This window comes from Copadichromis virginalis, linkage group LG1 (assembly GCF_057382275.1).
Source record: "Copadichromis virginalis isolate Kocher_CV1m ecotype Utaka linkage group LG1, C_Virginalis_male_GT1.1, whole genome shotgun sequence".
In the NCBI taxonomy this organism is placed as follows: domain Eukaryota; kingdom Metazoa; phylum Chordata; class Actinopteri; order Cichliformes; family Cichlidae; genus Copadichromis; species Copadichromis virginalis.
The window spans coordinates 33534946-33549809 of record NC_140618.1 but is presented as its reverse complement, the minus strand read 5'-3'; the positions used below and the strand labels follow the sequence as shown (position 1 = coordinate 33549809).

Below are 14864 nucleotides of genomic sequence, written 5' to 3'. Positions count from 1 at the left end.
ACCCAAGTCTAATAAAAAGAGATATAAATCAAAGAGAGATTCTGATACAGAAGGAAAAAAAACACACCCATCTGTCTCCCTGTGTTAGCCCTGCGACAGACTGGGGACCTGTCCAGGGTGAACCTTGCATCTTGCCCTGTGGTACCAGGGATACCCCCCCGCGACCCTGATAAGAATAAGCAGATGAGAATGGGTGGATCCCGTCCCATCAATTATTTGAAGTACTGTACAAAATATCTTGTTCCTACCACTATTAACACTACTTTCAATCTGTGCTTACTTCTGCCTCTGGTGGCCAATTTGGGCCTATTTTTAATCAGCCAAGCTACAGGACTGAATAAGCCCCAGAGGAGACATGGCTATGTGGTTGATGGTATACGCCTGTGGCAATGGGACTCAAAACACCTGAACTTAAAGATTAAAAGGTCAGGTGGAAAACTTCTGTCCTTATAATGTTGTTAGCCCACTGTCCATCCACCCACCGAGCAAATACCACAGTGCACACCTCTGTGGCCCCCTACTCAGGCAGGCACCACACATGTCTGGTGTGTGTGATGTTCCTTCCATGTGACCGTTCATTATTGATGAGACCAGATACATTTTCAGTCTCCCATCGGATGATGAGATCACTGATGAATTCAGCTCTGTGTGTGTGTGTGTGTGTGAGGGCTCCCTACCAAATATTCTAAAGCTGCCCTGCCTCCTCATAAATTTTTAAAACAGACTGGGCCTCTAAAACTCTGTGCACTTTAAAATGAGAAGCAAAGACAAGGCAGTGCCCCTAAGGTCTGTGATTACAGCTGAAACATAAAGAATGTCAGTCTGTTTCATCAAGCTGATTCAGTCTTTGATCCTTGCTTCTGTTTTCCATGGTTAAACATTCTACAAGAAATGTTTTCAAGCACATCATAGTTCACATGACAAACTGAACAAAATTAGAAGGACGTGGAAAAGAAGGACACAAAGACCAAATCAGTGGCTAATAAGGTTCTTATGGTTAATGTCATTTAAAAAAAGCTGAACATTTACACTTCCAGCATACTGAGGAAGATGATATGCCATTTGTTGAATTTGTGTCTACTATGGTTGTCAAAAAACCTCAGATATTAACTGATAATAAAACTAATGTTTAAATACTAAATTAATCGTTTGCAACAAAAATGATTTTTTTAAAAATTGCCATCTTTACCTCCTCCAACTGGCACAACAAGCACAGAGCCCCTCCCATCACTTACAGCTAAAGGAATTTAAAGAGGAAAGCATCTACTTTAAGAACACTGAAGTATTAATCCAGTATTATAAATGCTACCCTGGCTGGTGCACATGTTAACTTGTAGTAATTATCTGATAGCCACATTAGCCATTTTAGCACAACTAAATACCACGCCCAAAGTGCTCCTCTTCTATATTACTGAAACTATGTAGATTGTTGGGTATTGTTTTAATTGTTGTACCTTTTGTTTATTAGAAGATTCTATGATCAATTACCAAAATAATTTATAAAATTATTAAAACCTCTAAACTTAATCATAAATACGTTTTTTGTTAAATCTAACTTATAAATGGGAAAATTAGTTGAAAACTAAGCAATCAACTACTTCAATAAATGACTTCTTCGCCACTTGGTAAATCTCTTCTGTTATGTGTAACTTGTTCTCTGCCAACTCTTAACGAAAAATGTTTGTTAGCCAGTGGCTACATTTGTTATTTGTCATCAGAGGTTGTTTCCTAAAAACAGCTTCCTTTAGTCTTAAGTGATGGGATTGAAGTTGGGCTCAAGACAAATATAGAACAAAAAACATGAACTGAAAGAATCAAGCTGTGTACAACTGTGGGGTGGGTGTAGTGGTTTAAAAACCTCAATGAAAATAGCAGTGGTTAAAAAATAAACACTGTGACATCTTTCTTTTTATTACTACAACCTCCCTTTGTCTGGTGTCTGTCACGATTTCATGCTGGTGACAAAAACAACAATTTCCTTTATTCTGCTAGGTACCTTCAGTGTAAGGTTCAACACCATCTAAAAAGCAAACTGCATCCTCACTGGTGAGTCATTGCAAGATATAGAAAACACTCAGAAAATCAACACATCTTGTTACTGACTACCACAAAAGATTATACGACTCTGTCCGGTTATGTACTGTACAGCTCGGGAAACCAGCATTGTTAAATACACAATTCACTAAGCGCTGGACTCAATTCCAAGCGTGTGACTGTTGTAGCTGTTATCTATCCATAAGATCGCCAAGAAATTGTTAAATTGGACATTTTGCAATTTTTCTCCTTCAACATATAGCTGCTAAAATGATCTTAGAACAAGAACAATATACTATATGCGATCTACACACTAACTATACCTTAACTTTTGAGTAACATCTAAATTTTTAGCCTAAATGGTCTCCTACAGGATCTGTACTGTCATTAGAAGAATATTGCACAATAAGGGGATTGCATTTCTGTCCTTCTTTCTTTTTTTCTTAAATAAAACAACAGTGCAATTATTTTGCCCCCTAATCACTGGTTGACATACTGAGGAGATAAACAAGAAGCAGTGCGAGCGGATCACAATCTCCTGATTCTTATAGAACCTTAACAGCCTTAACTTTAAATTGCAAGTTTCGACCAGTTCCTTGCTCCAAAAGAAAGTTAATCTTCTTAGACTAGATATGTAAAATGATGTATGTATGCCAAATGCTTTGCTCTAAAACAAACATGCTTAGATGTCCAAAAGTGAAGATGCTTGGCCATAATGGACAATATAACATTTGGAGAAAAATAAACAAACCCTAATCACCCCATATCAATTATAACACCATGGCAGAGAAATGAATGACTGTACTTTGCTAAGGCTTGGCCAACACTGGCACATGCAACCGGACAGTGATCACAACAACAGAAGCAAATCTACAATAGAAAGACTGAAAACGTATGGCCCAGTCCAAGTCCAGACGTCAACCCAACTGAATTGCTGTAGCACAGCAAAATCCCGCCAACTGCAATGAACTGCAGGTATATGGTAAATTAGACCAAAGGACACGAGATTTCCAAATGGAGGGGAGTGACATTACTAGGACCAGTGAGCTGTCTCTTCCAGCAGCAAAACAGTTTGTTTGCGCTTCCTGAGAGTGACAACACGTGAGATTTGTTGTTGGCTGCGCTGTGAGATTTGTCTTTTTTGCCATCCATGGGGCCATTTTGGATTCTGCGAGGCTCTTCAAGGAGATGAGTCATCTGTCTTCACACACATAGACACTTCCAGCAAAAAGTGCTCACATTCAGCAATGTGAGCTATAATTAGCTCCCAGGATAGCAAGACAAGAAAAAAAGAGTACTGTGTGAAAGAGTACTGGCTTTTAAAACCCCAAAATATTCCCACCACTCTGCATTATTAGAGTCATTTTTGTCCCATCAGTCAAGTCACTGCCTCACTAAAATGATAAAATATAACTCACAGAAATAATGAAAAAGGAAAAGAAAGATAGAATCTTATTTACTCACACAAATGCCCTGTGAAAAGCCTCTCGCCCTCTAGTTGCCTTGGTTACAGCAGTAGAGTTAAATAGAAGATGATGATCTGACAGAATAACAAATTTAACTCTATTTATTTTCTCCTTCAGCACCACTCCACTACTATTTCTCTTATAGTTACATGTATATATTCCTTACTCAGTTCTGTTAGTGACCCCCTCATTTCTATTCTTAAAAACAAAACAAAAATAAAAACTCCCAAAAAAAAACTCTTGGTGGATTTCAACAAACAGTAAAAAGCTCAGAGTGAATTATTTAGATGCCCAGGATGGATCGGGGCAATCGCATGCGATCACATTCAAAGTTCTTTCAGCGAGCGCCTCCGACACCGTCTGTCAGGCCTGTCTGCCTCGGGCTCCTGTTCTCTGCTGGCAGGAAGCTGAATGCAGCAGCTGTTCATTACAAAACACTACAGAGAGGAGAGACTGACCCTTAGCTGTACTCAAACTTTGACAGAGTGTCACCGAAAGGAGGCAAGCCCAATTTTTGAAGGATCGCATGATGAGTTTGACGAATAACACTGGAGGTTATGCATGAGTGGAACGTACAATACGATATAATTTTTTTTTTAAAACTTTGTTAGATAAAGTTAAAAGGCTTTGGTGTACGATCATTTTGACCTTGTTTGTCAGCGGCCTTTTCAAGTGGACGACCATCTGATGTAACTTAAAAGCTTCCCAAGACACTCAGAAAGTTCCCAAAGTCCCACCACAAAAATAATGTCATAATCTTTGCAGGAGGACTCACGAATGCTTTCTATAAATGACAAATAGCATACACAAACAATTTGAACCTCCAACCCAGCTTTACATAACTCAGCGGATCCTCTAGTATACTGCAGCTCTCATTCAGAGCTGCTGATTATTTTTTTCACCAGCAGCTGATAAAGAATAACTTGAAGATGAACACTACATCTGCAGCTATGACAAGACATCTGCCAAGAAGCAGCTCTTCATGGGGCCATCCTACCTTTATATCTGGGCCATTGCAATTGAGGCTCATCCCACACTCATCTGTGATCTCTGTGATTTCGGAGAGGTCGTCGTCCTCAAATTCATCAAGGCTGATGTCATGGGTCAACCTGAGTGAAAGGGTAGATTAGGGTGAGAGGGACAAGAAGAGGATAGCGCATAGATGAGTCATATATATTTAAAAAAAAAAAAAATATATATATATATATATATATATATATATATATATAATCCTCAAGCCATAGTACATCTCAGAATCTCTTGTTGACCCAGTTATTTGTATCTCCTATGCTCAGTCCAATGACAATTTGAATATAGGTCGCTATAAATGACCAAAATATAACAAGCATAGGCATCTACATTAATACTTATAAGAGATAAACAGATCTAAAGCTATTGTTTTGTGTCATAGTACTGTTCCTAACAAATGGAAACATGGCGTTTGACTCTTATACCACATAGTTTTATACACTTCACTCAGACCTCTAAAGGATTTATATTTAGTATTAAAGCACTTACTAAATGTTTCAAGCACTGATTTCAGGCAGATCTAAATCAAGCACTACCTGCTCGTTTAGAGCAGAAAACAATGAGCATCCAGGATTTTATCGGCCTGTTTTATTTTGTGAATATCTCCATCTGCTGTTTGTAAAAGTGATTTTCTTTTGGCACCACTACACTTCATTCATCACAAGTGGGACTAAAATTAATACACACAGCATAACTCTTTTTCTTCTCCTTCTCATACTTTGTCAGTGACAATGAGCTATAGGGTGATTATTCAAGGAAAGTAATGTATTACACATAATTCATTATAATGTATCATGCTACTTATTTAAAGAAGGTAATGCCTTACACCACTTGTAGCATTACCTTTGGATTACTCGTTGGATTCACTGTCACATAAAGCCACCGCTGGCAAAAATGCAGAATAGGAAACTAAGAAAAGTGAACTTGTGTTTTGCAGAGAAGTACAAACGTCTTGAATGCTCCTGCAGCAGAAAGGGAAATGTACGGTCCTGCTGTCTGTGGCAGGATTCAATTAACATCCAGTAAACAATGGTTCAGTTTTCCCCATCTGCAATTATGGCTGCATGTTGTCCCTTTACCCTGCAGCCTCCGGGCATAACAGACTGAGTCAGAGCAAAATGTTATTTGAGATGCAAGACAAAGACGACAGAGCATGGGAGCAAGCCGTCAAATAAACCTTGTAAACCTGTGCAGCTACCATCCCCCCACTGATGCATCATGGTAATGTCATTTCTGACTGCTAGCGTGAGTGTACATACAGCTATTACAGTCTTTAGCCATCACATGTCAGAGGATGGGAATAGAAAGTTAAATAGCCTGAGAAAAAGCATCTGTTACCTCCATAATGAAGCCCTGAAGGAGGTGGGAGATACAGACTGAAGGAAGGACAGAACAAAGTGAACAAAAGAAAAGAAGACAATGGGAAAGTAAAAAAAAAAAAAAGGAATACATGTAAAATAAAAAACTTTTTACAACACAGCTATACACAGTGTATGTGAGTAACTTAGATGACCTTAAATAAAACTACTTGTACTGGTATTTTCATTTTTAGGCAATTTGTGGTGAGGAAATATTGATTTACATCATCATTATCCTTAAATCTTTTTCTGACACTAAAACCTATATATCATAGGTTAATGATTTTATTCTGACTAACCTATAGGTAAAAATACCTAAATTTAAAATGATGAAATAATGTTAGCTTGTTAGTTTGTCCAATTACGTTTGAGCACTTGGGGGAGTGTGTAGAAAACTGGCAATAATTCCTCAACAGTTAATGCAGTACTTTTGGAAACCCACTCAATTAAAGCCAAAATTCTGAACTTTAATCACATCTTAATTGTTTGGTTTGAAGCACCCTGTGGTGGTGTACAGGGGCAAATACAAAATGTTAATAATGTTAGTCCTGCAACAGGTTGACAACCTGTCCAAGACAACCTGTAACCCTGGGCTATTTCACCACAGGTTTGCATATATTATTAAACTACAACTGAGGAAAAGTTATCAAATACCAGACTGAATATGCCCTCTGACCAAAGCTATCAAAAAACAACATTTTAACTGGTTTAAATTGCAAGTTTTGAGCAGTAATCCGGGCTTTTCAAGGGATATTATGAAACGGTGAGTCTACAGAGTTATAAGTGAGAGGGACTGAGTCCATAACAATTAAGTCAACAGTGAGAAAAGTGTGAAGATGGAGAGAGTCATGGAGGGAGGTGGGAAAAAGAAATAATTTAAAAAATAAACCTCTTTGTCTGCAGCCAAAGAGAAATCCCAACAGACTCTATACCACAAAGCAAATTACATTGTCACACGTCGAGGTTCACAGGGTGAAGGGTCGAACAGTTCTCAGATAAGATGGGCTGCACGGGTCACATCGCAGTTAAATAAAAACGGAATGCAATTATTTGCAAATCTTATAATCCCACATATTTTCTTCAAAGTAGAAAACAGATAACTTTTTGAATTTGATGGCAGCAACAAGTATCACAAAAGTTGAGACAGGGGAAACAAAAACCTGTAAAACTATGTGGTAGTAAAACAAAACATCTGGCAACAGGTGAGTAACATGATTGGGTATATATATAAAAAAATAATAAATCTTGTGGCGGTAGAGTCTCACAAGCAAAGAAGGACACAGGTTCCCCAATCTGCAAAAAAACTCCAGATATAAATTCTGCAACAATTTGTTACTCAGTATAAAATTGTCACAACTTTGAATATCTCATCATCTACAGTATATACAGTAACATCATGAAAAGATTCAAAGAATCAGTAATGGGTGCTTGTGATCAAAACAGCATCCCAACTTTTCTAAAATTGGAGTTGCAAATGCACTCATTTAACAGTTGATTAGGTACACTCAGCTAAAGCTAAGACGATAATACAACAGTTCTCCAATAAATCCTCCCTTCATCAATGTTAAGTTTTCAGTTCAGTGGAAATTTTGCTAAAGAATTTTATTAGGTAGTAGAATAAATTATTATGAATCATGTATTTTTTGCCTAAGCATTATAAATGGGATAAGCAGTAGAAACAGCTGCCAGTTTCACACAATCCAATCAGCAGCTGTCCATTTATGGGCTCAAATTGTGGTCATAAATATTTTGTATGTGTAAATCAAATGCATATTTGTGTACTGAGTTTTGTAACATGGTAAACCAAAATATCTGAAAGTTTTGTGTTTGTGCATCTACAGATGAGAATTTGTGTGTGTGTAAAAAAGATTTACACGAGTTACAAAATGTTTTGTTAAGATCTGGTTACAGATACAAAGCAAAAAACTACGTGTAAACCTCTGCACTCAGGTTTCCTGGCTGCGTGTGGATTTCAACTTAGAAGTACAAATTTTGACCTGATTTTTCTTCCTTTCAGCTGATTGGTCAATGTCATGTCAATTACAAATTTGACAATCCAATCAGACAACAGATGGGTTTGGCTGTTGGAGTGATGCTTTACTGAGCTTCAGGTCCTGGAAGAATAAATGCCCTTTTACATGCCAGCCCACCATTTTCCTTCATCACCAGGAAGGAAAACAGTCTGTGTGTGTCTGAGTTCGGTCACAGGTTTTTTGTGTCACAGGTTTACGCGTTTATGCAGAAACCTCCAGTATGGGCTACTCCAGAGCCTTTTCAACAGCGCTGCAGACCTCGGGGGGAAAGCTGTGGAAATGACACAGTCTTCACTAGTGGGGATAGTTACAAAGCTTTCTTCGTTATGAATTAGCGATACATGTTTTTGTTGGATATTTGAAGATAAAACAACACAAACTCTTGTAGAGGACATAAAGTCAGATACAATTTTTATACTTTTATACTTTTATACAATTTTTATACTCAAATACAATATTTTTTTAAACAGTAACAACTGAATTTAAAATTCACCTTCCTGAAATTGAATTTGTATTTTTGAAAATTGTAATATTAATAGATTGAATTCTATTTAAATGTGTACACTGATCAACAGGAAGTTTGCTGGACCAGATTATCTAGGCAGTACTTGATGTGGTAAGAAGACTGTCATTGTTCCATAGTGCCACAAAAGTATACAGTGTTTGGATTGATCTTAATCAGTATGTAATGGTAAGGTTTTGACCCCCAGCCCACTGACACAGTCCAGCTCTATCGACCTTTCAACATATGTCTGCAAACACTCGATGCACCTTTGCTAGCTTTGCCTTGAGGCAACTGTTGTTGTGGTTTGGCAATGAATAAATACAACTGAAAACAAATGGAATTCCCTTGGGATTATATTCCTGCACTATGTATACTCATCATCTCGCTACACTTACAACCTTACCAGCGATCAATGCAGGCTGACTCAGCAGACTGCTTGGGCTGTCCAGGTCAGAGATTCCTGTGACACATTTACTGTGTCATCATTACTGAAAGTGAAACATGGCAAATAGGGTCAAGATGTAGTAACAACCGGCCAACATCAACATCATCACCATGACACAGCAGAGAAAACCAAATAAATTCAGCAACATCTCACATAGGACGGGACTCGGGATTCGACTTGGAAACTAAAGGCTTCATATTTTCAATTTTTAACAATTTTGGCAAAGTTTAGAAAGAACAATTCAAAAGTAGTTCTGTAATAAAAAAGAACACATTCAAGGATTGAAAATTGACTAATATGTCTCAAAACATAAATTTCTCTCTACAACATGTCAAAAAAAACTTAAGTTCACCTCTCCTTGGCTGATTTGAGCATTTCCTGCTCAGATCTGTGATTTTGATCCCATTCTCAGCACATTTTATCTTTCTGCTGAGATTATTTAATGTGATTATTCGCTTTAAGTGATGTGGGTTTTAAACTGTTCAGCTTTTAAACGGTCCCTGCAGACAAGTCCCATCAGCTCATGTTGTAAAACAACTTCAGATTGTAACAACACTGCAGGACGGATGTTTCAGTTTTATATCGCTAAGGATGTGGGACAAACTGCAGCATTATTGTAACAGCAGGTGGTGACAGGGCAGCTTGCTGCCATGTTTGTGTCTCCTCGGCCTGTCTCTCTGCTTGTGTTAATGAAGGGCAGAATGACCTCACGCTCAGGCCATGATGTGCTTGGCCAGCTCAGTAATATATAAATATCTCTATATATGTATGTATATAAGAAACAACCCAATATAACCCTGATAGAACTACATTTATCTAAGGCTTGCTTGCAAATTCACAAATGGCAAACAAGGTCAAATACGGGTATTTTCCTTTTAACTCTTTTTTATGTTGATCTGAATTTGATATAATCTCTGTGATAAAAAGACATTTTGCAGTTTATCATAAAGGAAGGTCACACAGCAGTGAGAAGACGACTTCTGTTAATAGAAAGAGATAAGAAAAATATGCAGAATGGAATTAAATCTCCTGACAAAGAGCAATGAGAAATAAATAGTGCTTCTATATCTTTTATTACAGTGAAAACAGGAAAACCATGCTCCCCACATAATACTTCTCTTAAATGCTATGATCACATGTGTTTCTGTGTTGTGTTGCTCTGATCGTGCTATTCTACCTTTCAGCCCAGTATTTAGTCATCACAGCAGCTCCAACTATACTCTTTTCCCTTCCTTACTCACGTTTACACTACCACTAGGAATTATGAGGCTGCATGCTCTCTGTCATTCATTAGCTTCGCCCTCCTGCAAGGACAGGAGCACAATCAGGACCGTCCCGTCCAATTCAACAGATCCAAGTACAATCACCCTCTTCTCCATCATCAGCTGCATGAAAACAAACTCTGAAGACAACAATCCGTCTACACAGTGCTTCTCCTACACCGGCAGTTCCACTGTAATACACATGCAGCAGGATAACATGTGATTGCCTCTATGGTCCTATTTTTGGTCATCATAAGGCAGCAACCTCCGCTGCACGTTCTACCTCTCTTGTTTAGGTACAAACGTACACACAGTCATATAAAGGCGATCTCCTTCAAGGGCATGCTGTACCGAGGAGATGCCAAATAGCAAGAAGAAGAAACATTAGCAGTTACACACTTGCAAGGTCACACACAGCCATGTTGCTGCATGCCAATAAACTGAAAAAAGAAAAAACAAGAGAGAGAGAGAGAGAATAAGACAGATGTCCTACCATTTCTCCCACTGGTCCTCCATCCAGCCCTCTCCTCCTTCCCCTCCCGAATCCATGCTGTAAGTGAGGAGGGCATCCACAGTCAAGAGGAGAGGAGGAGAAGAAGGAGCAAGAGGGTTAGAAAGTGAAAGAGGCAGTGAGGGAGGCAGAGAGGGAGGAGCGAGTGTAGGAAGAGAGCTGGGGGAGAGGGAGAAGGGGAGCAGCTCGTCCAGGGTCGATGGAAGCGGCGTCTGATTCAGAGCCCGGCTGCTGCTGCTGCTCATTGGGAGGGAAGCGAGATGGATGGAGGATTTTTTTCCCCCCAAAGAGAGGAGCTGAAGCCACCAGAGAACAGTAGTATTATATAACCCTCTTTCTCTCTCCCTCTCTCTGATGTTTACTCAGATTTACTATGCCAATGCTGGAAACTGCTGGTGTTAGCAGATCATCTAACAACACGGGAAGTCCAAACAGGAAAAACATCAGCACAGGAGGACACTCCTCTCTCGCTCTCTCTCTCTCCTCTATCTGTGTAAAACACGGTCACCCTCAATTATTCATGGGGCTCATTGATCACAGAAGACTTCTAATTTTCCCTTTTCCATCGCTCTTTTTCCCTATTCATCTTCTTAAAAGAAGATTCTAGCTTATCATCATTCATGAAACTACTGCACTCAGTGCTGAGATCTGGCAGCATGGCGACAGTGACAAAATAAGAAGGCTGACAGGCCATAAAGCAAACGTAGACAGGTGCCCAAACAGTCACACGGTATATTCAGATAGTCTGCAGCACTTATCGTAAAAGACGTCATTCCTTTATGTCTGTGAAATTTCTGACGCAAAAAAGATGTTGTTGTGTGATGTATTGCTGTATTATTTCATAAATAATAATACTGTTATTAGTAAAATTTTAAAATTTCACTTCAACAAAACCTCTGACTAAACAATACAGGGAGTGCAGAATTATTAGGCAAATGAGTATTTTGTCCACATCATCCTCTTCATGCATGTTGTCTTACTCCAAGCTGTATAGGCTCGAAAGCCTACTACCAATTAAGCATATTAGGTGATGTGCATCTCTGTAATGAGAAGGGGTGTGGTCTAATGACATCAACACCCTATATCAGGTGTGCATAATTATTAGGCAACATCCTTTCCTTTGGCAAAATGGGTCAAAAGAAGGACTTGACAGGCTCAGAAAAGTCAAAAATAGTGAGATATCTTGCAGAGGGATGCAGCAGTCTCAAAATTGCAAAGCTTCTGAAGCGTGATCATCGAACAATCAAGCGTTTCATTCAAAATAGTCAACAGGGTCGCAAGAAGCGTGTGGAAAAACCAAGGCGCAAAATAACTGCCCATGAACTGAGAAAAGTCAAGCGTGCAGCTGCCAAGATGCCACTTGCCACCAGGTTGGCCATATTTCAGAGCTGCAACATCACTGGAGTGCCCAAAAGCACAAGGTGTGCAATACTCAGAGACATGGCCAAGGTAAGAAAGGCTGAAAGACGACCACCACTGAACAAGACACACAAGCTGAAACGTCAAGACTGGGCCAAGAAATATCTCAAGACTGATTTTTCTAAGGTTTTATGGACTGATGAAATGAGAGTGAGTCTTGATGGGCCAGATGGATGGGCCCGTGGCTAGATTGGTAAAGGGCAGAGAGCTCCAGTCCGACTCAGACGCCAGCAAGGTGGAGGTGGAGTACTGGTTTGGGCTGGTATCATCAAAGATGAGCTTGTGGGGCCTTTTCGGGTTGTGGATGGAGTCAAGCTCAACTCCCAGTCCTACTGCCAGTTTCTGGAAGACACCTTCTTCAAGCAGTGGTACAGGAAGAAGTCTGCATCCTTCAAGAAAAACATGATTTTCATGCAGGACAATGATCCATCACACGCGTCCAAGTACTCCACAGCGTGGCTGGCAAGAAAGGGTATAAAAGAAGAAAAACTAATGACATGGCCAACTTGTTCACCTGATCTGAACCCCATTGAGAACCTGTGGTCCATCATCAAATGTGAGATTTACAAGGAGGGAAAACAGTACACCTCTCTGAACAGTGTCTGGGAGGCTGTGGTTGCTGCTGCACGCAATGTTGATGGTGAACAGATCAAAACACTGACAGAATCCATGGATGGCAGGCTTTTGAGTGTCCTTGCAAAGAAAGGTGCCTATATTGGTCGCTGATTTGTTTTTGTTTTGTTTTTGAATGTCAGAAATGTATATTTGTGAATGTGGAGATGTTATATTGGTTTCACTGGTGAAAATAAATGATTGAAATGGGTATATATTTGTTTTTTGTTAAGTTGCCTAATAATTATGCACAGTAATAGTCACCTGCACACACAGATATCCCCCTAAAATAGCTAAAACTAAAAACAAACTAAAAACTACTTCCAAAAACATTCAGCTTTGATATTAATGAGTTTTTTGGGTTCATTGAGAACATGGTTGTTGTTCAATAATAAAATTATTCTTCAAAAATACAACTTGCCTAATAATTCTGCACTCCCTGTACTACTGTTTATTTGTTTTCACCAACTGGAACATTTTTTCTGAAAACATGTAGGGGCATTCCCATTTTGGACATCCCAACTTTTGACAAGGAAGTTCTTAAAATTCGCTCTCACTAGCGTTTCAGTTTTATTTTCAGTTGTGAGCATTTAGGTTAGGAAATCACAATGAGTTCCAATATGGTTTTACCATGTTAAAGACACGTTACAAAGTTCCATTCCCTTATTTTCCAGGGTGCCCGTTTACCTCTCATGTTCTAGGGATGTAGCATTTCTCTAGTCGAGAATAAATCTACAGTCTGCTTTTCACAGTCTTTTATAGCTTCCCACTTGATGTTATCCCACCACTGTCGCTGCTGTGAAACCCTTTTGATATTGCTAATGCAAGCATAATAGGATGGTAAAAAGTGCAGGTCAGTGCATAAATGTAAAGGACACAGGGTGAGAATTACCTGACATTCATTGCGCAAAAATTAAAAGATTACTTCATTACTAAACTGGCCAAGCTTTCACAATTTTACAATTGTTTTTCTTTCCTTAAAAAACCCCCCATTGTTTTGCTGTAAGCAGAATGTCTGTAAATTGAAGCTAAGAAATAGCCTCAGTAAATGTATATGCAATCATATTCTCATTAGCCGTGTGGCTGAAAACTTCATTTTAACACACAGCTGTAGATCATAATACCAGTTTGCATGGACTGTAGATAAAATATGCATATAGTTGTTTCCACTTTGGTTTTTTGAAACCAAAGAGGTGTCTCTAAATTTGAAATGATTGGATGGATGAAAGAACTGCCAGGTATATATAAATGCCTTAATGCACCTTTAAGACTGATTGTCTGCATGATCAACTCGGTCACCTATAACATCTCCAGGTTTCTGGTTTCGATCCTCAACCCGCTGGTGGACAGCTCTGAACACCACATCCAGAACACCCTGGATTTTGTTGAGAAGGTGAGAGATGTCATTATGGAGGCAGATGAAACCATGGTCTTGCAAGACGTTACATCTCTCTTCACGTGCATCCCAGTCACGGAAGTGTTGGAGGTAGTCTGTAAGAGATTACAGGATGACACCAACCTCAGCAACAGGACCACTCTCAGCATCGACCAAGTGTGTTTGCTTTTGGAACTGTGTCTTCATTCCACCTACTTCACATACAAGGGTCAGTTCTACAGGCAGAAACATGGGTGTGCCATGGGCTCCCCAGTTTCACCCATCGTGGCCAATTTGTACATGGAAGAAGTTGAAAAGAGGGCTTTGCTATCCTACCCTGGAACACCACCAAGCCATTGGTTCAGATATGTGGATGACACCTGGGTGAAAATTAAATCTCAGGACGTACCACAATTCACGGATCACATTAACTCAGTGGACTGACACATCAAATTCACCAGGGAGGATATGAAAAGTGGCAGGTTAGCCTTCTTAGACTGTGAGATTTCCATCAGTAATGGGGGACATCTAAAAGCTGACGTGTACCGTAAACCTACACATACAGATCAGTATCTAAGGTTTGAGTCTCATCATCCACTGGAGCACAAACTGGGTGTCATCAGGACGCTACAACACAGATCGAACACCATCCCCACTGACACAGCGGCCAGGGAGGCAGAAGAACAGCACATCAAGAAGGCCCTGAGTAAATGTGGTTATCCCAGCTGGACTTTTGTCAAAGCTGGAAAGGCATCTAAAGAAAGCTCCAGCCGATCCAGGAGAGAAGGACAACCGCTGCCCAAGCGAAAACCTGT

The 14864-nt window shown here is 39.5% G+C and overlaps 1 protein-coding gene across 2 annotated transcripts in view; it reads right to left on the bottom strand.

Annotated features, from left to right (window-relative positions):
• mapk8ip1b (mitogen-activated protein kinase 8 interacting protein 1b) overlaps window positions 1-14864 on the bottom strand; it is a 44495-nt gene that overhangs the window by 22350 nt on the left and 7281 nt on the right. Inside the window, exons 1-2 of one of the 2 annotated variants that reach the window (XM_085460398.1) lie at window positions 10626-10907; window positions 4498-4609 (exon numbers count right to left, since the gene is read on the bottom strand). In XM_085460398.1, coding sequence (XP_085316524.1) covers window positions 4498-4609; window positions 10626-10888 — 375 coding nt within the window. In that variant the 5' untranslated portion in view covers window positions 10889-10907. Of the gene's footprint in view, window positions 1-4497; window positions 4610-10625; window positions 10908-14864 lie in introns of those variants that run through there. The other variant, XM_085460407.1, reaches the window with a different exon arrangement.